General features: G+C 41.9%; 1 protein-coding gene across 3 annotated transcripts in view; it reads right to left on the reverse strand.

The window, feature by feature from the left end:
• LOC134609180 (sodium channel protein type 4 subunit alpha-like) overlaps nt 1–23,995 on the reverse strand; it is a 362,813-nt gene that overhangs the window by 137,160 nt on the left and 201,658 nt on the right. For all 3 annotated transcript variants that reach the window (XM_063452713.1, XM_063452712.1, XM_063452711.1), the window contains 2 exons: nt 21,544–21,717; nt 20,372–20,728 (listed from right to left, as the gene is read on the reverse strand). In XM_063452713.1, the coding sequence (XP_063308783.1) occupies nt 20,372–20,728; nt 21,544–21,717 (531 nt within the window). The remainder of the gene's footprint in view (nt 1–20,371; nt 20,729–21,543; nt 21,718–23,995) is intronic.

A 23,995-nucleotide genomic window follows, 5' to 3' on the forward strand; every position in this document is an offset into this window, starting at 1 on the left:
TTATCAAATCGAGCCTCAAAGCTCTCTCTCCATCTCTGGACCTCAAAGTTCTCCTGAGAGGGTAGTGGTGGTTTTGCCACAAGGGCTTTGTTTCTGTGGGTGATTTTGCGGTTGCAGACTGGTAAGCTTCCCCAGTGGGGACCGGGATATCCCCCACTGGTCCAAAGGGGGTGGGGGGCTGCGGGGATCAGGTGAGTAGTTGTGCAGAGTGTATCCCGTGTCAGGGAATCGGCAGCCTCCTCTGGTCTCCAGGCCGCAGCTCTTGCAAGGCCACATGTTCCGACAGCGATAACACGGCTAACTGATTTAGAATGAGTTTCCTCAGGTTCCCACTCAGTTCAGCAAGTAACCACCTTTGGACAAGTGACATGATTTTTGGTAATTAAAGCCTAAATTAAGCTCAGTTCAGGCGGAGCTCTCAAAGAACATGTTCGGCCATCTTGGTTGTCAGGCCCCACCACCCTCCTTGTCCCACCTTTTAACCCCTTAAGGACCAAACTTCTGAAATAAAAGGGAATCATGACATGTCCCACATGTCATGTGTCCTTAAGGGGTTAAAGCAGCTCTGTGACCTTCTGGGTTCTTTGCATAGTTTGTAAAAACTTCCGATTGTGACATTACCACATGCAATGCGGTGGCTCTGGGGTGCGGGTTAATGTAAGTTATGCTTATCTCAAGTTGTTCCTTATGAGCACTGCCATGACTATCTGGTGAAGGCATTCTTTCTTTGTTTCTTTGTATTTAAGGACTTGGTGCTGGCCCTTGGTTCGGTTGCAGCCAAGTTTCTGTATATGGATGATAACAGTTCCTGGTTTGGCTTTTGAATGACCATCCATTGGAACCTCTTCTCCTGGTGCTTTATCTGCTCTGAGCCCATGTCACTGCTGTACTCTCGCACATGCTTGAGAGTATACCACTGATGTCCATGGAGGATCCAGTGAACTCCGGGTCTCCACAGACAATGCCATATTTTTTCACAGCTGTCATTAGTGACTGCTTGGGGAAAAGACAAAACGCAATGGTAAAATATCTGCATTTTGTAAAGTTTTGTCAGGTCCCTACTTCGTCTTTTTTTTTACTTTTAGTGAAATTCTAATACTATGAACTTAGAGTAATTCAAAAATATGTTTTCCTACTTTATCTAATGATGTCATTTCACTTTCAGTGACATTTCAACCCAGGGATGTGAGTATTTAAGATTTATTTAATAATTTTATCTTGATAAAACACTCACTTTTTGGTAGGTGACAGATCTCCTTTAATGAAAGACACTTTTGTAATATCATTGTTTCTAGTGTAAAGTCAACATAGGCTCAATTATAGGCCATATTTAGTGGGCAAGCCAACCTCTTTAGGGTAGAAACATAGAATCTGACGGCAGATAAGAATCATTTGGCCCATCTAGTCTGTCCAATTTACTAAATACTTTCATTAGTCCCTGGCCTTATCTTATTACTAGGATAGCCTTATCACTATCCCACGCATGCTTAAACTCCCTCACTGTGTTAACCTCTACCACTTCAGCTTGGTCCTCCTATTACATGTTTAAAAGCTCTGAAAATGGACTTTACTTTGACCAGAAGAAAAATTATATTAATTAGTAGAGAAATGAGCATTAGACTTATTTCAGGGTTCACTGAATTTAGACATATGGAAGGAACTAGATTGGACACATGGAAGAAGTTCCAAAAAAATTTAATCTTCGTGTGACTGTAAAAGCGAATTAAAAAGACACTATAGGCATTCAAACCACTTCATCTCAATAAAGTAGTTCGGATTCCATGCCCCTGTTGTTTTAACTGTACAATGTAAAACATGCCCATTCTGTAGCCTGTAGTGTTCCTTTAACCCCTTAAGGACACATGTCATGTGTGACATGTCATAATTCCCTTTTATTCCAGAAGTTTGGTCCTTAAGGGGTTAAGGGACGTTCCAGAAAGGTGTTGACTATAATTCTTTGAAACCTTTTATACCGGACAGGTAAAGCACAGGAAATCAGCTGCTGCACTGATCTCACCTGAAACCGGGAAGTGGCTTAGGATTACCTAGCTGAACATCTCAATCATGAGTGAGAGGTGTCAGAGATGGGTCACAGCTAGTGATGTCGCGAACATAAAATTTGCAGTTCGCGAACGGCGAACGCGAATTCCCGCAAATGTTCGCGAACGGGCAAACCCGGCGAACCGCCATAGACTTCAATAGGCAGGCGAATTTTAAAACCCACAGGGACTCTTTCTGGCCACAATAGTGATGGAAAAGTTGTTTCAAGGGGACTAACACCTGGACTGTGGCATGCCAGAGGGGGATCCATGGCAAAACTCCCATGGAAAATTACACAGTTGATGCAGAGTCTGGTTTTAATCCATAAAGGGCATAAATCACCTAACATTCCTAAATTGTTTGGAATAACGTGCTTTAAAACATCAGGTATGATGTTGTATCGATCAGGTAGTGTAAGGGTTACGCCCGCTTCACAGTGACAGACCAAACTCCCCGTTTAACGCACCGCAAACAACCGCAAACAGTCCAGGAGGCTACAGGACTCACCCACCGAATAGCATTGGCAACAATTCCCGGCAATCTATGGCTCCTGAATAGCATTGGCAACAATACCCGGCAATCTATGGCTCCTGAATAACATTGGCAACAATACCCGGCAATCTATGGCTCCTGAATAGCAGTCGCAGAGATACAGCACCCACGGACTGGTGATCCTTAAGGTGCAGCTAAAGCCACTTCGTCTATAGACAGTCATAACAGTTAACCTTTCCACATCATATACATGTCGCAATGCATAGTCTCTGTCAGCGGTTGATCACGATTCATACTAGGATGTCTTCCATGTTTTAGTGCAAACTAGTCTAATTACTAATATAGTTGAAACATGCTACTTTTATTAATGCCAGACAACCATGCTGGCCAGACTAACAAACATGCCAGGACCAATCATAGTTAACCACCTCAGATAGTAACATGGCTCCCTCTATATACAGAGTAAACATGGCTCCCTCTATATACAGAGTAAAATGGCTCCCTCTATATACAGTGTAACATGGCTCCCCTCTATATACAGAGTAGCATGGCTCCCCTCTATATACAGTGTAAACATGGCTCCTCTCTTTATACAGAGTAACATGGCTCCCTCTATATACAGTGTAAACATGGCTCCTCTCTATATACAGAGTAACATGGCTCCCCTCTATATACAGTGTAAACATGGCTCCCCTCTATATACAGAGTAACATGGCTCCCTCTATATACAGAGTAACATGGCTCCCCTCTATATACAGTGTAACATGGCTCCCCTCTATATACCGTGTAAACATGGCTCCCTCTATATACAGAGTAACATGGCTCCCTCTATATACAGTGTAACTTGGCTCCCCTCTATATATCGTGTAATCATGGCTCCCTCTATATACAGAGTAACATGGCTCCCCTCTATATACCGTTTAAACATGGCTCCCTCTTTATACAGAGTAACATGGCTCCCTCTATATTCAGAGTAACATGGCTCCCCTCTATATACCGTGTAAACATGGCTCCCTCTATATACAGAGTAACATGGCTCCTGAGCTGCGGGTGGGGGCCCTATAAAAGAATAATGGGGGAGAGACGACCTACTGCGCGGCGGGTGGGGGCCCTAACCCGAGCGCAAAAAAAATTAATCCATCTTCACCCATGGAGGGCTCCGCGCAGACTAGGGTATTAACATATACCCTATTGTTACAAGTGTTACTTGAAAAGCATGAGGAATGCCGTAGGGGTACCACAGGCTCATTTGTTATACCTCCATGCACTACAAAAATAAAGAATTTAAAAAATAAAAATAAATAAATAAATACAAATTTTAAAAAATAAATAAATAAATAAATAAAAAATAAATGTAAAAAAATGTATGCAGTTTCCAAATGAATCTAAAATGGATGCTGTCCAGGAGGTGGGAGTGTCTGGGAGGGAGGGTCTGCTGCTGATTGGCTGGAATGTGTCTGCTGACTGTGAGGTACAGGGTCAAAGTTTACTCAATGATGACAAATAGGGGGCGGCCCGAACATCGCATATGTTCGCCATCCGTGGCGAACGCGAACATGCGATGTTCGCCAGGAACTATTCGCCAGCGAACTGTTCGGGACATCACTTGTCACAGCAATATGACTGTGTGGAAGAGGAGGGCTTATAGTACTCATATATTAAAGGGGTTGGTCCTATATAAAGTGACAGCACAGGGGATAACCCTAAGTAGATAAATACGAAAGGAGAGAGAAGAGGCTGTCTCTAAATCGTGTATGGGAAATCGTTAAAAAATCATTAGAAAAAATATATGTGGTTTAGGCGCCCACCAAGGCATAGCCGTGAATAGCCCGTTACAACAAACATTATTTCGGCCAACCATTTAGGTGCCCACGTAGGCACAGGATATCTTTGGTTAATTCACTAACCATTCAAATGCCTCTCATTGGCAAAGTCTACAAGGCGCTTATGTGTGCCCAGTACATCGAGCACTACCATAACCTTACGAGAAGCCTTGTGCCCTTTGAGGCAAAGTTCAGGATACTGGTATAAGACGACACTGTAACCACGAGCACCTTAATTGTATACTTATATACAGACACTGCTACATGTATTTCACAAGCTGTATATCAGGATATATCCCTATACAGACACTGTTACATACAGTTTACCAGTTGCATACCGGGATGCTGACCTACCACTATACCCTCTACTAATATAGGAACGCCAGAGTTGATTACAAGCGTTACTTTCCCTAAGAGGATATACGTTTTTAACCTTTATATGTTGCACAGCGCACCCACCCAAAACTAAGTTCCCACCCTATACCCGGTATTGACTACAGATTTCCCCTATTCTCTCAGAGGTAGGGGTATTTCTGGCATATTGCAGCCATACTGGTATTTCCGTTTGAGACTCTAGTTACTCTGCATTCACACGTTACGATCCTGCCAGTCAATCGTAACAAGGCAATCATATCGTATGCATTGTACTACTCCTGCTGTGGGGACTAACTTACTAGTGTAGTGTGGTTCTTGCCCTGTCTTTTGTCCATTTATGTTCTGTTTATTGTCTTCCCGTCTGTACCCATCTTCACGTAGTTTGTCTAGCTGCAGCCACCGTGTCTGCCTCAGGTATCCACTACTGAGACAGGAGTGACTAGCAACTTCGTCAGTCATTGTGTGTGTCTTGAGTATCTTATTAAACCACATATATTTTTTCTAATGATTTTTTAACGATTTCCCATACACGATTTAGAGACAGCCTCTTCTCTCTCCTTATAGTACTCATAAGCAATTTCTTAAAAGGAAACTGGGGACAACAAGCCACTCTTACCTAAGCAACGAGTCTAGTGGTTATGGTGCTTGGAATGTCCCTTTAAATTAAACATTGTAACTATTAGAACATCTGTTCCTTTTCTGGAGCCACTGAACGCACAATACCTGCTCTTTTCACACACTCTGCTTCCCTGACATCTGTGCACAATTCACTTAGCCGCGTGCAATATTGGTTGGCATGCAGAGCTCACCTATGTAATTAGTATAGAATTACCCAATTGTTCATTGATTACATACAAGAAGGTTTCCAATAAGTTAAAAACTTTCACTTTTGCAAAATACTTTCCCTGAACATAATTGCATTTCAACAAAGTGCTTTCACTTAGCGTTTTTTTCCTTTTCACATAGACACAATTAAGACAATCTCCTTAATGTCACTAAATCTAGTATGCAGATGTATCTATTAATGAGTCACTCACTTGTTTTGTAAGAGGTGAAATAATTAGGGCAGACACTCATTAAATTCTATGGAAGCTCCTCGTTTTTAGTCAGAAGAAGTGCTTTTGATATTTATTTTTTTGGCAGAGAAAGTGTAAAACCACTTGCAATTTTTTTTCACTATAACTGTGTTGTTTATGAATCCAAAATCAAAGGATAAAAATTGATTAGACGCGGAAGGGGAATATCACAGATACTAAAGATAAGCTACATTTCAAACTAAAGGGACACTATAGTCACCAAAACAACTTTAGATTAATGAATCAGTTTTGGTGTATAGATCATGCCCCTGGAGTCTTACTGCTTAATTCTCTGCCATTTAGGTGTTAAATCACTTTGTTTACACAGCCCTAGCCACACCTCCCTGCATGTGACTTGCACAGCCTTCCTAAACACTTCCTGTAAAGTGAGATCTAATGATTACACTTTCTTTATTGCTCATGTTGTTTAATTTAGAGTTTCTTATCTCCTGCACTGTAACTTGCTAGATCTTGCAGGGACATTTTTCATGCGACTAAAGTTCAATTTACAGTGCAGGAGATAAAACCCTTAAAGTAAGTTAACATCTTATTTAAAATAAAACCATTGTTTTCATGCAGGCTGTTAGGGTCACAGCCAGGGGAGGTGTGGCTAGGGCTAAATTAACAGAAACAAAAGTGATTTCACTCCTAAATGGCAGAGAATTGAGCAGTGAGACTTTAGGGGCATAATCTATGCACCAAAACTGCTTCATTAAGCTAAAGTTGTTTAGGTGACTATAGCGTCCCTTTAACCCCTTAAGGACCAAACTTCTGGAATAAAAGGGAATCATGACATGTCACACATGTCATGTGTCCTTAAGGGGTTAAAGGCTCATAGATATTTATTATAAAAAAAATCTTTTTTCTTTTTTTTTTATTCCTGCTGCCTATAGATACAATGTAGACAGTCTTCTGCAGTGATTCAATGTGCACACCTCCCTCTGCCTTTATAAACTGTATTTCTGGAACATATATAGACGTATAAACGTATAAATTGCAGAGCAATCTGCCAAGCACGGTATTGACAGTAAGTTGGTTAGTAGGAGCAATGTGGAAGGAACAATCGGGTGACAGGGGATTGTAAGACTTTCAGCTTGTTTGAGCAGGGCCTTCTTCACCTTGCAAGTGTACGTAAATTACATAAATTATAAAAAGTTACACTTATTTACAAATTGTCGGGATTGTTAAATATTCTCATTGTATATTTGCAAAACACTGTGCAAAATGTTTGCATTAAATAAATATTGGCTCTGTATAATTATCGGTGCTAAATGAATGGTAGCGATAATATTCATGATAATAATAATAAATCATATCAGGGGGGGCGTGTCCAACTGCCGAGGTGAACGGACGCATGGAGTGAGAGCTCCCGGTCCGAAACAGCCACAGCCTGAATAAAAGCAGCTTTTACCCCCAGCAAAAGGGGAAATACTGAAGCAACTTATCTCTCCTACCTATCATGTCTCGAGCGAAGCAGACAAAGCTGACGGACTCGATCAGATCAACGAAAAAAGACCGGTCGCGGCCGGCGCAAGATGGCGGCGGCGAGGAGCTGGAGGAGGCACAGGCCTCAAGCCCTCATGTAGAGCTCGAGGAGCAGCGCTACACCGACGCCCCAGTCACAGAGAAGAAACTTTACGCAATGTTGCAAGACTTCAGGCTTATTCTGCAATCTGACCTAAAGAAAGCCACTAATGACATTAAAAAGGAAATTGCGGATCTGGGTGAAAGAACTAACAACCTGGAAGCCCGCACTGATGATATCTGTGCTGCACATGATACGCTGGCAGACACAGTACAGTCTCTGATGGAAGATCAGCAAATCCTGAAAAGGAAGATGGCGGATATGGAAGACCGTTCCCGCAGGAACAATGTTCGTTTCCGCGGAATTCCAGAAAGTGTAACTAGAGACCAACTGCCTCACTACCTATTATCTCTCTGCAAGTCCCTGGTACCAGATACATCGGACCAAGAACGGCTGATGGACCGTGCCCACAGGCTACCGAAGCCGCAAAATCTACGTCAAGACACGCCACGAGACGTGGTAGCGAGGTTCCATTATTACAAGACTAAAGACTCCCTTCTGCAAGCGGCGAGGAAAATAGCCACGTTGCCTGAACCTTATGCAAGCGTTCAACTATTTGCAGACTTGTCGGCTATGACTATGAGCAGGCGGAGGGAGTTCATCAATGTGACTAAGACATTGCGGAACAACGACATTCCATATCGATGGGGATACCCGACAAAGCTACTCGTTTGGAGGAATGCCAAAACACACACTGTCAACGAACCTGAGGTGGGAATGCGCTTGCTGAAGGAATGGGGCCTGTTCCCGTTACCACCACCACCACAGGACGCTTCGAACACAGCAACTCCGAAAAGGCCGCAGGCGGAATGGCAGATGGCGAGCTCACCACGTGGAAAGTATTGAGACTCTGGGTTCTGTTCCGGCAAACTCATGCCGCCATCCCACGGCAAATACTGAACTATTAAAGGACTCTCTGGCCCATGGCTACTCTTCTGATATCTAACATGCTAACGTAACTGGTTGTGAGTATGTATATACTGTACCATGTTAATAACTGCATAATACCTGTTCTGCCCTAGTACCGAGGTAGCGGGACTCCATGGTGCGGGGCTAACCCAATTCGCACCACCCGCGAGGATAGGGTTCGGGGTGGCTACATAACGAAAGGAGCCTCGCAGCTTCCTCATGGGTTGTAGCACGAGGGGGGCACAAGGTAGCCCAACCTCAGCGACAAGACGATAGTATGCCTCATGTCAGTGTAATGTCAAGAGAATGGTGGGACAGGGGTATGGGAATTTGTTACAACTGTTTAAGGACATATGTTTAAAACCCCAGATTGTTAGGGTAAATTCAAGTTTATAAGGAATTAGGCTGTTTGCACTCGGCCGTACTATCTAGGTACGACCCCAGGATGAGCAGTGTGAGGGGAAAAGTATGCCCGCTCGCACCTCACCCACGTAGAGCGCCAGTTTTCTTAAAGGCGCTATGTACATACTTTGGTTACCCCTTTCCCCTTTTCACACCCCTATTTACTCTATACTCCACCCCCTCTCCTTGCCCTGGAACAGTTTCTTACACCTGGTTGCAAGGTGTGAATGTTGCCCCAATGCCCTGGTACAGCATAGTTTCACACCAAGATCATGGATGATTCCCTAACTATATTAACATTAAACGTTAAAGGCCTTAATAGTCCCCATAAAAGGAGGTTGGTGGTACAAGAAATGAACAAATCCAAAGCAGCAGTTGTGAGTCTCCAAGAGACGCACTTTTGTATCACAAAACCTCCGACATTCAATATCAAGTCATACCCCCAAGGCTACCACGCTATGTCCGCGACCAAAGCCAAAGGTGTTGCCATCTATTTCCATAGAGACTGGGCCTTCACACCAACCAAACAGTATGCTAGCAAGGACGGGAGACTATTGATACTAGTGGGCTCCCTGAACGGGTTATCGGTGACTATAGCTTCAATATACGCGCCCAACGACAGACAAAAATCCTTCCTTAACAAGGTATTTAGAAAACTTGACGGGATTAAAGTGGGTCACACGATCATAAGCGGGGACTTTAACTGTGCCCCGGACCCAGAGGTAGACATTAGGAGAGAAGGTGACAAACGCCCGCAACAGCACTCGATTTCACTAGGCCTGCATCTTCAGGACTTGATGCATGGACATGACTTTTATGACACCTGGAGAAATCTTAATCCAAGTGGGAGGGATTACACATTTTATTCAATGGTCCATAGAACTTACACGAGAATAGATCTATGCCTACTCGACATCAAAACACTGCCCTTTGCCACGAGAGCGCACATAGGACCGATAACGTGGTCCGACCATGCCCCACTGGTCATAACAATGCGTATCCCGTATCCTGCTAGGGGTAGGGGTACATGGCGCCTAAATGATAGCCTACTGGACACCCCAGAGCACCTCCGCAGACTAAGGGCCCGGGTAGAAGACTTTTTTGCTGACCATACCCAGTGCTCGTCGTCGGTTACCACACAATGGCTAGCCCATAAGGCGGTCATGAGGGGTGAACTGATCCAATTAGGGGCTAGAACAAAGCGATCCCACAACACGGCTCTGCATAAAGCTGAGCAAGAACTAGCCATAGCAGAAAACATTAATAAAACAAAACCCACACTAGCAACGCACACGCGACTGATGACACTTCGCGCAACACTTCATAGCCTCCATCTCACAACCACAGAAAAACACTTGAGGTCGTTAAAACAATCGTACTACATTATGGGCAACAAAGCTGGGAAACTATTGGCCAGCAAGGCGAAACAGACAAAACTACAATCCAAAATCCCGTACATAACCTCTGCTACAGGAGACAAACTTTATAACCCTCAGGACATAGTGAACGAACTAGCAAAATACTATGCCGCACTTTACCAACTAGACAAGGACTTAGCCACACATCAACCAACAGAGGACGAGATAGGCCATTTCCTAGACAAAGCTCCCCTAGATAGTCTGACACAAACGCAATGCGAACAACTGGAAAGCCCCTTCACTGAGGACGAAGTGGATTCTGCAATTAGGTCCCTGCCTAAACACAAAGCCCCGGGACCGGATGGGATGTCAAACTATTACTACATCAAACTGGCCAAACAAGTACTCACACCCCTTACCAAAATGTTTAACCACATAAAATCGACAGGAATCATGCCACCAGAAATGTTAGAAGCACATATAGTGACACTACCCAAACCCAATAAACCCCCCACACACTGCGCAAACCTGCGCCCAATCTCACTCCTGAATGCTGACACTAAACTTTATGCCAAACTCATTGCCTCTAGGCTCAAACCGATCCTCCCAGCTCTCGTTTCAGAGGAGCAGGCGGGATTTGTCCAAGGCCGACAAGTCGGCGACAACACTAGGCACTTCCTGAACCTGATAGACTGGGCAAACACATCACACCAGGCAGGACTTTTACTAGCACTTGATGCCGAGAAGGCTTTTGACCGATTGCACTGGGGGTATATGCTACTTACTCTAACCAGAATGGGGTTTCCTCCGACATTCAGATCTAGCATAATGGCACTGTATCAAAACCCTTCAGCTAAGGTATTTAGCACAGGATTTATCTCTGAAAGACTGGCCATACGTAACGGCACCAGACAAGGCTGCCCTCTATCCCCCCTAATTTTCATTCTATGCTTAGAACCTCTAATTAGGATAGTGAAACAGGATCCTACCATACAAGGGCTGAGCACACCAGGGGGCACCAAAAAACTAGCTCTGTTTGCCGATGACGTATTGTTATTTATCACAAAACCAGAGTCCTCCTTGCCTTCACTCATGAGAACGTTAGTAGGTTATGGGAAGGTTTCATACTACAAAAACAATGTCACTAAAACGCAGGCCTTGCCAATAAACCTGTCGAAAACTGTGTTGGGGACTTTAAAACCGCATAATCCCTTTGACTGGCGCACGAACTCCATACAATACCTAGGTGTCAAACTAACAAAAACCCTCCAGCATGTGACCAAAGAGAATCACTATCCCATGATACACAAGATTAAGAACACCCTTGAAAAGTGGGAAGGCTTGAATACATCCTGGCTAGGCCGTATCAACCTTATCAAAATGATGACACTGCCACACATTCTGTATCTTTTTAGGACCCTGCCCATATCACTTCCGAACTCACTGATCAAACTATTCCAAAGCACAGTAAACGCACACATTTGGAAAAGGAAACCCCCAAGGGTAGCTAAAGGGTGCCTGGGACTTCCTTACGCTAGAGGCGGACTAGGCATGCCCGACATCAATGCATACTACAAAGCATCCTTCTTAGCGCAGGGAATAAGACTTCTCAGAAATCACAACCCCTCACACAACCCACTCTGGCTGTCATTGGAGAATGCATGCCTTGAAACACATGACACTGCCCATTATTTGTGGACAAATGCCGTGCCCCAAACATCTACAGGCCCGCACATCCGTTGCTCGGTTACCATGCTCAAGGCGTGGAAAGCCTGGAGCCCGATGGTGCTAGACTCGGCGAACCTTTTCAAGAAAGCGCCAATCACAGCACTAGCAGCCTATTCCCCAGGCCTACAAATAGGAAAATGGCTAAGTAAAGGAGCGGTACTGGTAGAGGACCTGATGTCAGGCGATGACATAAAACACTTTGCTGACCTACAAAGCGAGTTAGGTTTAGACACTAAAGAACTATTTAGATACTTAAGAATTAAGAATATCGTGCTTACTCACTACAAGCAAACAGCCGCTAGAAATTTCGCACCAACACTCCAGCCAAACCACCTATCCCTAAACAAGCTAGCGAAACCGTTATCCGTCTGTTATAACGCAATCATAGCAGGTAACGCACCAGAAAAAATACCCTATATGACAAAATGGGAAAAAGACCTAGGTAGCCAATTCTCCCCAGAAGAGTGGCAGTCTGCTATGCGGCACACCAAACAGGCATCGAGTAGTCTCTCGCTGTGGGAGGCATACAGTAAGATAACTATGAGGTGGTATTTAGTCCCACAGAGATTGGCGACCATGTACTCAGGCGCAGTGAACCTATGCTGGAGGTGTGAGTCGGACACTGGTACCTTGCTCCACATATTCTGGACATGTCCCATTTTGAACAACTTTTGAAAGCAGGTCCAATCCATAATTTCACACAGGGCTAACACAGGCATTCCCCTACAACCAGAAAAATACCTATTACACATTATACCAAATATAGACACACACCCCTACAAAAAAGTGATTCTAAATGTCTTGACGGTGGCCAAGGTAGTTCTGGCAGGCAACTGGAAGAGCAAGCAAGCTCCCCAAATAGAAACTGTTATCGCCAAAATGGATGCAATTAGTGCATATGAAAAGATGGCTAGTAAGATGAAAGGTTGCCTTGACAAATATACCCGGGAATGGGAGTGTTGGCTGTAAAGTAGGGAAGACAAGAAAATGGCAAACGGCATACATTGAAAAACAAGGTTCAGAGGAGGGAACGCTAGGTTGCTGAGATGCTAATGTTAGTAATCAATGGAATGTACCCAGGGCATCCCCTTCCCCATCCCTTTTCTCTTCTGTACCCATCCCTTTCCCAGTTAGAAAATTCTGACAAGCAATGTCAATACGGTATGCATCACAGTTATTGCCACCCAACAATGAATGGCCTTCTGTACAGGCGCAAAAGTTAATTCGAAGACGTCTCTACGTACTGTCTGCGCAGATGTACTGTATTGTACTGTGAAATGTTTATCGTGATATGTGATGTAAATTTTGCTCAATAAAAACGATAAATGAGAAAAATAAATCATATCAGGGATATCAAAATATAGGACTAAGCATCAGGGCAGGTATCCCTCTCTGCACACGGGAAAGGTCATATTTGTGAAGCCATAGTAAAATGAGAATGAGCGCTGATTGGGTAGATAGAGAAGGAGGTGGATTTTAGAGTAGTTAGGAGGTTAACGTGAATGCCATAAGCTGATTTAAATACCCTCTATGCCCTGTATGGTAAATAATACCCTGTATGTTTATAAGAGAGTTTTCTATCATTCTGTAATTCTGTGTTTTATTGTATGTTGTGTTTGTTGTTAAAAAAAACACTACGTGGTAAAAGCAGCAATGTGTCTATATAAAAGTGCAATCAACCTCCGTACCCCATTTTCCACGACTGCCTTTTCTCCTCTCTAAGTTGACTGCAGGTTTTTATTCAAGAAATTCCGGCTGACTTTTAAAGGGTTAAACTAATCGCACAGCGGTCATCACCCTGTGTTTATCACAAGTGTCTACAGCCTACTTGATCTTTATAAATTAACCCTGTGAAAATATGTTGACAACAATTTTGCGAGCAATTTTAAATTGCTATTCATTAGCCTAATTGGCCTATAATTATTCCATTGGAAAAGGTCGGAGTCTGGTTTCATGAGTAAGGAAATATGAGCCATTGTATTGTGCCTGCGTAGGATGATAGCTTTCTCTCTTAAATAAAGAAGATGCGGTATGATTAAGTTGGCAAACATCGTATAATAAGAGGTAAACCTACGAAACATGTCTGGTACTGGATACAGCCATTGTCTGCATTTACAACCTGCTATTACTGACTGTACCAGCAGAGATCACACATTCTATTGTGGCTTATTTAAAAAAATGAATTAAAAAAAGTAAAGTGCGTCGGAAAAGTCTCCACTAACCAATTATTTGGTTATTTAAAAAACATTGATATGTTCCTGCATACCTGCATAATGAGAAGCAAATGATGCAAGTAATTGATGACAAACAGCTGTAGGTGGGCGATGCATCAGAGATCTTGTAGTCCAACAGCAAATTTGGGGCTAATTGTTGTAGTTTCAATGCAGGCGAGATTGGCTGTATAGGTCATATTTACAAGTAAGCGCATCCCTGTTACTATATGGAAGGAAACTTTAAATGCTTTATGCCGATAAGTAAAAGCTGGAACATAACAGAAGACGCTGGTCTAAGCTTAATGCAGTGAAATGTATACTTGTGATGGGCATCTACCTTTACAAGGTAGGTGCACAGGTACTTGAATGTGAAACTGCTCCAATAGAAGAAATTTTATGAGATACAGTAACTCTGCTAGGAAGTGAATATTATATTAATATACATCTATATATTTCACACCCACTAAATCAAGGCTATTGTTCAGCGCTTAACATTTCCACTAACCACTAGCTAGTGGCAAGTGAAAATATAGCCCTGGCAGGTAGAAATGTATCCCTAGTGAGTGTGCCATGGACTCTTTAGGTTTTTAGTGGCAAGTAATGTTTAAAGCTTGGCTAGTAGTGTAATACTTGAAATTGTAAACTCTGATTACATTTTATCATATTGCTGCATATGTAATTAGGGGTTCGCCTCTTTAGTGTTGTTCGTACCGAACAATCTTTAAACGACAGAGTCGATATTAAATTGATCAGGAAGCAAATTCGGATTTCTCCGAGCAAACACTCCAGTTCCTGATTTGCGTATCCAAAAGAATGCATGTGACACAATAAATGACCAGTAACCCCCCTTCTAGGTTCAGTGGTTTAACTATTTTAACCCTTTAAGAAAAGGTTAAACAAGGTCGCACAACACATTGCCCCCTCTGAGAACTCTGACATTTAAGTTGCTAAAGCACATAAAGATCCATCTTAAAACTGAACATTTTTTAATTGAACAAAGTACACTTCATTGTGTTTGGAAGAAATCAGGATTACGTTATTAATTGGAAATTGAGTTCCAATCTATCTGAAAAGAACAATTAATATTTCTTGCTTTGCATCCCATTTCAGGGAAAATGAAATACAGTAGAGAAGAGTGAGCAGGAATGTGAGGATTATGAGAATGTTAAATGAACGACCAGTAAGACTGAGGGGGAAGCCTCTCTGAATGGTACGCGAGCATCAAACAAACTGCAGGTTTTCATTAAGGCCTCCTACAGCTTTTATCAAAGGTGGTGTTTTGTAAAAAAAAATTGAAAAAATACTCTCATTGATTCCTGATTTTCATAAATACAGAAGAACCATCTGTATAGACCGGCTGCCAAATGGTGTTCCACATACACAAAGCCTTTGATAAAAGGAAGGAGCGAGTGATAAGCTTAACTTTTACCCAATTTTTATATAAATATTTATATATTTTATTTTTTGCAATATGTTGTAGTATTAAACACAAATGACTGGCAGGTTTGCACAAGTGAATTCTCTTTTGGAATGAACAAATCGAATGTTTCCTGAAGATAAATGAGAATGAACACCGTCATTCTGTTGGTGGGAGACGATCACTCTGAGGGTGTAGATACAGGTCTCTTTTTTGACACTTTGTAACAAAATTAATTATTGCATGGTATAAATCTCATTATATCCAAAAAAACAGTCAAGCTCTGCGATTATAAGCAACTTTCTGTATCCATCTCTTCATTAATTTAAAGTGCAGTGTATTCCATCATCTCATGTCACTGTATGCTTTTCAGTAGCATCTTTCTACATCCACCAGATGTCCCATAACTTCAGCGAGACTACATGGTTGGGACTCAGTATAAATAACTCATTGCCTCCACTGTGCATTTGCATCATTCTTACCGTATAAGGAGGTAGGCTGAGTATGGATACAGTTTACTCGCGAATGCTTCCTGACCTTCTCTCTGTGCCTCCATCTAGTGGGAGGACAGGGCTTTTCAACTGTGCCACAACACGGAAGTGTCCATTTTGGAGACCAGCTCATCCCATGGATTTATCTATAATTGTTCAGCTTAACTAATAAAATTATATTGATGCTTTACATCCAATTTAGAAATGACATTTGATCATTTTAGACAAAAACTGAACGCTTACCTAAGTAAAAAATGTAAACGGTAAACTCCCCTATTTTTCAGACACAAGCCACAAGTTCAAAACTGCATTTATTTCAGTTTGATTATTTATTGATATATTCATTGACATAGTTCTATAGACACAGTGAGATGTTGCTAAAACTCAATCCCAAGTTCCAATGACTGATCTCTCTCTGCATCGATTAGTGTGCACTTTGAGTGAGCAAAAGGTCTGAGTTAAAATGGTCCAGACCCAATTCTCACTTTTTCCTTTATAGCGTCCCTATTGATTAACACAGAGCATTAGAACCATTAATCTGTTATAATTTATCCTTCGTACAGACCTATGCTGGATTCGATAGGAAAAAAAAAATTTCCAGGATTTTACAGATCGCAGTAAAATTTTTATTTTAAGGAACTTGTGCATAAAAATTAACCAAGACATAGGTAGTTGAATTTATAAAAATGTCCATCTCCTCTTTTTATGTGAAAATCCTTATCAGTTTATACATATTTGTCCTTCTGAAATGAATCAGCTTAGGGAGAGATTTTGGTGTAAGACGAGAGATCTAAAATATATTTCTGAAATAGCTTGTATAAAGTATTTGTGCACTCATGTATTTTTTTTTTATTATTATTTAATTATTTATAAAATCTATTTCTAAAATACCAAAAATGTTCTGTTATATTTTGGGCGTTGACCGTGAAATTACATTTTTCATGTATCATGTCACTGTTCTGTTTGTTTGTTTATGTTTTAATATATTCTTATGGAGAAAACTCACTCACTATGCTCCAGCACCAGTGAGTATGCAGGTTCCTGCACCGAAACGTCAAAACCTGAGATAGATATATGACCACTCATAGGTTGTTTAGACATGCAGTATTTTAGTCATCATCATTGTAACTGGGACATTTGATCCATCAAAGTATTAAGGCAAAGATCCCACAAAGTGGGACAGAACTGGGGCTCTAAAAACGTCATGTCACATTCTAGCTGAAACGAGTACAGATACAGTAGAACACTACAGTGTCAGTCGCAATTATGAATATTCACACTCTTTTAACCCCTTAAGTACACATGACATGTGTGACATGTCATGATTCCCTTTTATTCCAGAAGTTTGGTCCATAAGGGGTTAAAGGTATAGGAAACTACCATAAAAACAAACTAGTATGCTTTTTAACCCCTTAAGGACCAAACTTCTGGAATAAAAGGGAGTCATGACATGTCTCACACGTCATGTGTCCTTAAGGGGTTAAATTGTTTAACTCTCCTCTCCATCTTATTTTATTTACTGAGTATTTTCCTTTAAATCGTAATGGCGACTGGATGTGTTTTCTGAGTGTTTCTTAATGAAATATACGATTTACTCCAGTTTCCTGCTTGAGGGTGCTTCTAGCGGTCAATTGCAGATGTCCAGACTGAGTTATCTGCTGCAAAGAGTATGGCCTACTAGGTGCTGTAGAACAAAGAGACAGCCGACCTCCCGGTCCCACAGAAGCGGATTATTGGCACCATCAAGCTGGCAACAAGCTACCCCCCCCCCCCCTTAGACCAGCGGGGGGTGTCCCTGTTTACACCCTGGAGACTCCCTAACTCCACTAGGGACATGCAATACTACTGCGATCAGCAATTGTTTCATGATTGGCACATTAAAAATGGCGGATGCCGAGTGTTCCGTTGATTACAAAGAAGCGATGCCCAGAGCTCTGTCTAAGCTGGACAGAATCTTTGACAATTTCTGGCGGAAGCTGCAACTCAAGAAAGCTGTGCCTGTTACCAGTTCACTCATCTAAGAGTCCATCTCGATGTCCCAGGAGCCAGCCCATGGTTTTGGTCTCTCTAAGGTGGCATAGACTGCATGGGCAAACATTGAAGAGGGCTCTACATAGGCCTACATCAGAGCTGGGCGCACACATGGCAAGCTTAGACTTCCCCAGCGGCTTGAAGTGAGGAGGGGAAGACAGCAGTGGGTTGCTGTTGCAGTATTGCACCATTTTGTGGGACTGTGTACTGCCTATGGTGGGCAGAGGCTAAATGGCGTGCTGGATGTCTTGCTCAATCTCTTCTCATACTAACCTGGCTGACTCACGGTGGAGCTCTGGTTTGACAGTTTACTAATTGTTATTTTGTTGTTGCTTATTCATTTCCACCATTTTCAGAGCATTCTTTTTATATTGTTATAGTAATCTATGTTCTATTCAGCTCTGGAAGTTCACATTTTCCTCTTGGAGCCATCTGGGGTGGAACACTCTGTTGGACAACATTCACTAAGTGTGTCTCCTTAATATAAATATTTGTGCAGATTTATCACACTTTATCACAGCTTATGATGATCTTCTTATGCCGCACATTTGTGCATACTGTTGTTTTGTAATGCAATTGCACAACAAAAAGAATTTTAAACAATAACTGTTTTGTAATATTACGTTTGTCTTCAGTTATTGAAAATTTTGGACCTCACATCAATTCCAAATCTGTTGCAAATAATTTATTTTTGCTTTTTTTACTTTCTTGAGCAAAGATAATTATATAAAATTTGCGATATACATTTACCTGACAAAACGTGCAGATAATAACATATAGATCTGTGGATCTGTTTTCTGACACTCTACTTGTTGACCTCATGTATGGCCTTCAGGACATCTGACCTTTTTGACAGCTAAGGGAAATGTATCTCCCATTAATTCCTAAACCTCAACATGTTTTCGACTTTACATTACATTTGCCAAAGATAATGCGTGTAATTATCATTCAACCACTCCAGCATTGACCTGGCAGTTTTTAGCTGTTGACTTCTTCATGATTTTTCTGTTTGCTTTAAACTGCTGGGGCTCGATCAACAATTGTAAAAGGAAGTAACAGTAAGTAACAGTAACAGTAGCGGCTGGTGATATTAACCCTTTGGAGAGTTATAGAAATTCAGCATTGTGCCTCAGCTGATGACTGCGGTGCTAGTCCATGCCACTATCTTCTCACACCTTGACTACTGTAATCTGCTTTCCACTGGTCTCACACACACTATAGTCTATAATGAATGCTGCAGCAAGGCTTATCTTCCTGTCCTCCGATGCCTCACCCTTCTGTCATTCCTTACATTGGCTTTACGTAATAATACTATGTATGCGCAGTGCCGTCACGGACTGCATGCAGTAATTCTCTTCGGCAGAATCGTGGGCACATGGTGTCGAGCACCGCACCTGAGCCTACAATTCCCAACACTCCTCTATGCTCCTCTATATCATGGGAGGAGGAGGCTGCGGCAGCTCAGAGGGATACTCGGCTATGGAAATAAGATGAGTAAATCATTTATTTTCATTTTAATACATTTGGGGTGTTTTTTGCTGGTTGGAGGGAGCTAAAACTAAGTAGGTACATGGCTACTGTAGAGTTAGGAATATAGGTATGATATTTTCTAAAAAAAAAAAAAAACATATTAAAAGTTCATCCAAAACTATTAAATTATTTGAAAAGCTTGCACAAAATTATTTATTGGATTGCAAAATAATGATATCATACTGAAAATGTTTAAAAATATATAACATATATGTAATTGTAGATAAAAAGAAAACTACCATTATAATGTGAAATGTTGCTTCTATATTGTACTAATTTATACTTACATGAAGCTATACCATAAATACATATTAATTAAAGAAAAACTGTAATAATCACAGTCCGTTTCTGCAGATATAATACGTGCTCGCAGGTGGCGCTGTATGGATCTGGGTCAGAGTCCCATGCCTTTCAGCTGCTCTCAAATGCTTGTAGCCACATTCTTACCTAGTGAACCCGCAAGGGGGGCATATTTTTTCATGAAGTACTCTCACATTCCTGCCACGGTGTATGCCAGGGTTGCCCCAAAAAAGGTATAGAATTACAACTTTCATGCTGCTTTGCCATTCTTCAAGTATTCTAAAGGCATGCAAAGCATCATGGGAGTTGTAGTTCTACAACATATGGGGATCTACATTTCGTCCACCCTTGGTGTATGCTATCGGACTCCTTACAGTGGGGGAATGGAGGGTGCAAGGGTACTTCTAGCACCATAACCAGTACAGTATGTATGTAGTGGTTATGGTACTTGGAGTTTTCCTTTAATCCTCTGCCCAATACTGAATTTAAATAGAAAAGATTTGTATGTCAACCACAAATAGGAAAATAGCTAGAACCCTCATTACCCCCTGCCAGCTATGGCCGCCCTTATAACTGATAATAAGAAAGAATACAAACTTACCACAAGGTTTCCTATAACCATGACCAACATGAAGACAAGAATGCATAATGGCTGTCCAGCTACTTCCATACAATCCCACATGGTTTCAATCCATTCTCCACAAAGAACTCTAAATACGATGAGGAAGGAGTGGAAAAAGTCGCTCATATGCCATCGCGGCAAAATACAATCATCATTGATTTTGCAAACGCAATCGAGATAGTTTTTGCCAAACAGTTGCACTCCCACGACCGCAAAAATGAAGACGATGATCGCTAAGACGAGGGTGAGGTTACCGAGAGCCCCAACAGAATTCCCAATGATTTTAATGAGTGTATTTAATGTTGGCCAAGACTTTGCCAGTTTGAAGACTCGAAGCTGTAATAAATGAAAGTAAAATAAATAAAAAATATACCTTTAGTAATGTTATAATATTTGCACAAGGCATGTCACCATAGCACAAGATAATTATACCTTGGTAGTATTTGAAACAGAATGTGTATCAAGGTCCAAAGTTAGAATTAAAATAATAATACATTTGTAAATATTCCAATAAAATTAATTATGCATTGTTACGTTTAAGATGAAATAAAACATCATATTTATTAACAGTGTAGGTAGCTGAGCTATTACTAAAACACCTCCCTAGCTGTCAATCAGACAGCCGGAGAGGTATTCGTTCTCCTTCCATTAGTGCCACTGAGCTAATGTAAGTGACAGACACACACTGCCTCCCCCCAAGTCAGAGAGTCTGTGAGCAGTCGCGGCTGAAAATCAGAGGCTTCTCTAATTGATCATTTCCCTGTCATTGGCAATTGGTCATTTACCCCTTGGTTACATTTTCTACCACGGGTTGAGAAACTATCTTAGCAAATTGTTTAGTTTTATGTCTTTCCTGATTTTATACAGAAAAAGTGTGTGAAGTAAGCCTTGCTAATACAACATGCACTGTTTATGCTACGACCCTACTGCACAACAAAAAAATAATTAAATATAAAATACTAGCCTGAAAAATGTATGTATTTAATGCATCTTTTTTTATGCATCTTAGTAAATGATAAAATGATAAAAAATATTTTTCTTTTAGTTCTACGTCACCCCCATTGTATCTACCCTTAACTTCCTGTAACTGCCTTGTACGCTGCAAAATTCTGAACTGTACGATTTCTGTGAAATAATAAAATAAGGTTTACCAATCTGAATGAGCGAAGAACTGATAGGTTTCCCATGCTCGAAAGACATAACTCCATTAAGCTCAGAGATACAATGATGCTATCGAAAATGTTCCAGCCCTGCTGGAAGTAGTAATAGGGATCTAAGGCAATAATTTTGAAGACCATTTCAGCTGTAAAAATTCCTGTGAAAACCTGTAAATGATAAAAAAACAATGTTAGTTAATGACTGCATGGGCTGTAATTATAAATTATTATTATTATTATTTTATTGTTTATATAGCGCCAGCAAATTCCGTAGCGCTGTACAATGGGTGGACTAACAGACACGTAATTGTAACCAGAGAAATGGACACACAGGAACAGAGGGCCCCGCTCAATGAGCTTACATGCTAGAGGGAGTGGGGTAGTGGCACAGTAACAGAGGGACTGAGGCCCTGCTCAGTGAGTTTACATGTTAGAGGGAGTGGGGTATAGTGACACAGTAACAGAGGGATCGAGGGCCCTGCTCAGTGGGCTTACATGTTAGAGGGAGTGGGGTATAGTGACACAGTAACAGAGGGATCGAGGGCCCTGCTCAGTGGGCTTACATGTTAGAGGGAGTGGGGTATAGTGACACAGTAACAGAGGGATCGAGGGGCCTGCTCAGTGAGTTTACATGTTAGAGGGAGTGGGGTATAGTGACACAGTAACAGAGGGATTTAGGCCCTGCTCAGTGAGTTTACATTTTAGAGGGAGGGGGTATAGTGACACAGTAACAGAGGGATTTAGGGCCTGCTCAGTGAATTTACATGCTAGAGGGAGTGGGGTATAGTGACACAGTAACAGAGGGATTGAGGGCCCTGCTCAGTGAGTTTACATGTTAGAGGGAGTGGGGTATAGTGACAGTAACAGAGGGATTGAGGGCCCTGCTCAGTGAGTTTACATGCTAGAGGGAGTGGGGTATAGTGACACAGTAACAGAGGGATTGACGGCCCTGCTCAGTGAGTTTACATGTTAGAGGGAGGGGGTATAGTGACACAGTAACAGAGGGATTGAGGACCCTGTTCAGTGAGATTACATGTTGGAGGGAGTGGGGTATAGTGACACAGTAACAGAGGGATTGAGGGCCCCGCTCAGTTAGTTTACATGTTAGAGGGAGGGGGTATAGTGACACAGTAACAGAGGGATTTAGGGCCTGCTCAGTGAGTTTACATGCTAGAGGGAGTGGGGTATAGTGACACAGTAACAGAGGGATTGAGGGCCCTGCTCAGTGAGTTTACATGTTAGAGGGAGTGGGGTATAGTGACAGTAACAGAGGGATTGAGGGCCCTGCTCAGTGAGTTTACATGCTAGAGGGAGTGGGGTATAGTGACACAGTAACAGAGGGATTGACGGCCCTGCTCAGTGAGTTTACATGTTAGAGGGAGGGGGGTATAGTGACACAGTAACAGAGGGATTGAGGACCCTGTTCAGTGAGTTTACATGTTAGAGGGAGTGGGGTATAGTGACACAGTAACAGAGGGATTGAGGGCCCCGCTCAGTTAGTTTACATGTTAGAGGGAGTGGGGTATAGTAACACAGTAACAGAGGAATTGAGGGCCCTGCTCAATGAGCATACATGCTAGATGGAGTGGGGTAAAGTGACACAAAGGTTATAAGTAGGGGTAATGAAATAGGTTGCTAGAAAAGTAACCACTTAGAACTTAGCAGGTTATTCATGGGGCGGGATGACAGATGTGCGACTCACAGAATGCCATTGCTTCTGTCCCGAGACAATAATATAGATGTTAAATATCTCAATGTTTAGTCTTCCTTAGGGTGAGTCTTTTTTTGGAAGACTGAGGCCTCTACATGTCTTCTCAAATACCACTGGAAATACAACAGGTATGCATCTCCATACAACACAGACATACTCCCGCCCAATTATCAAGTAGAAAATAAAGCATATTAAAAATTCTCTCTAAGAGCCTCTGAGGAAGTGCCGGGTAGATACGAAACGCGTCGGATTGCTTTATTCCATCACCCTGTAAGCCTTAACTGTATTTTGCTTCAATAAATGTTCCTTCTTTTTCTTCATGTCTTGGGCTGAGTTACTATTTTTCTTCTGAGGAGGAATCCAGTATCGTCATTAAACTTATGTAAAGGCTTATCTAGAAACACAGGGCTTTTGCGCCAAAGGATTTGAGTACCAACAGTAATTAAATAAATAAACCCCAGTGGAATCCATGAATTCCTGGTCGCCAAGAGTCTACCTTTGCCAGTTCCTTGCGTGTATTTACTACCAAATCTTACGTCTCTCCTCACTGTGTGGTCAGTCTCATGCCAATTTTAACCCAGACCAATCCAGAACTTCTCCTTTGTGCTCCATATCAGCACACAAGAGATTCTAGGTAAGGATATAGATCTGCACTGATGTCCTAAATGTGTTTACCATTGTATTTCTCAATCTTTCTATCAGTTTTTCCTTAAAGAAAAGTGTTCTAACTCACAA

The sequence above is a fragment of the Pelobates fuscus genome, chromosome 4, assembly GCF_036172605.1.
Source record: "Pelobates fuscus isolate aPelFus1 chromosome 4, aPelFus1.pri, whole genome shotgun sequence".
Taxonomy (NCBI): Eukaryota; Metazoa; Chordata; class Amphibia; order Anura; family Pelobatidae; genus Pelobates; species Pelobates fuscus.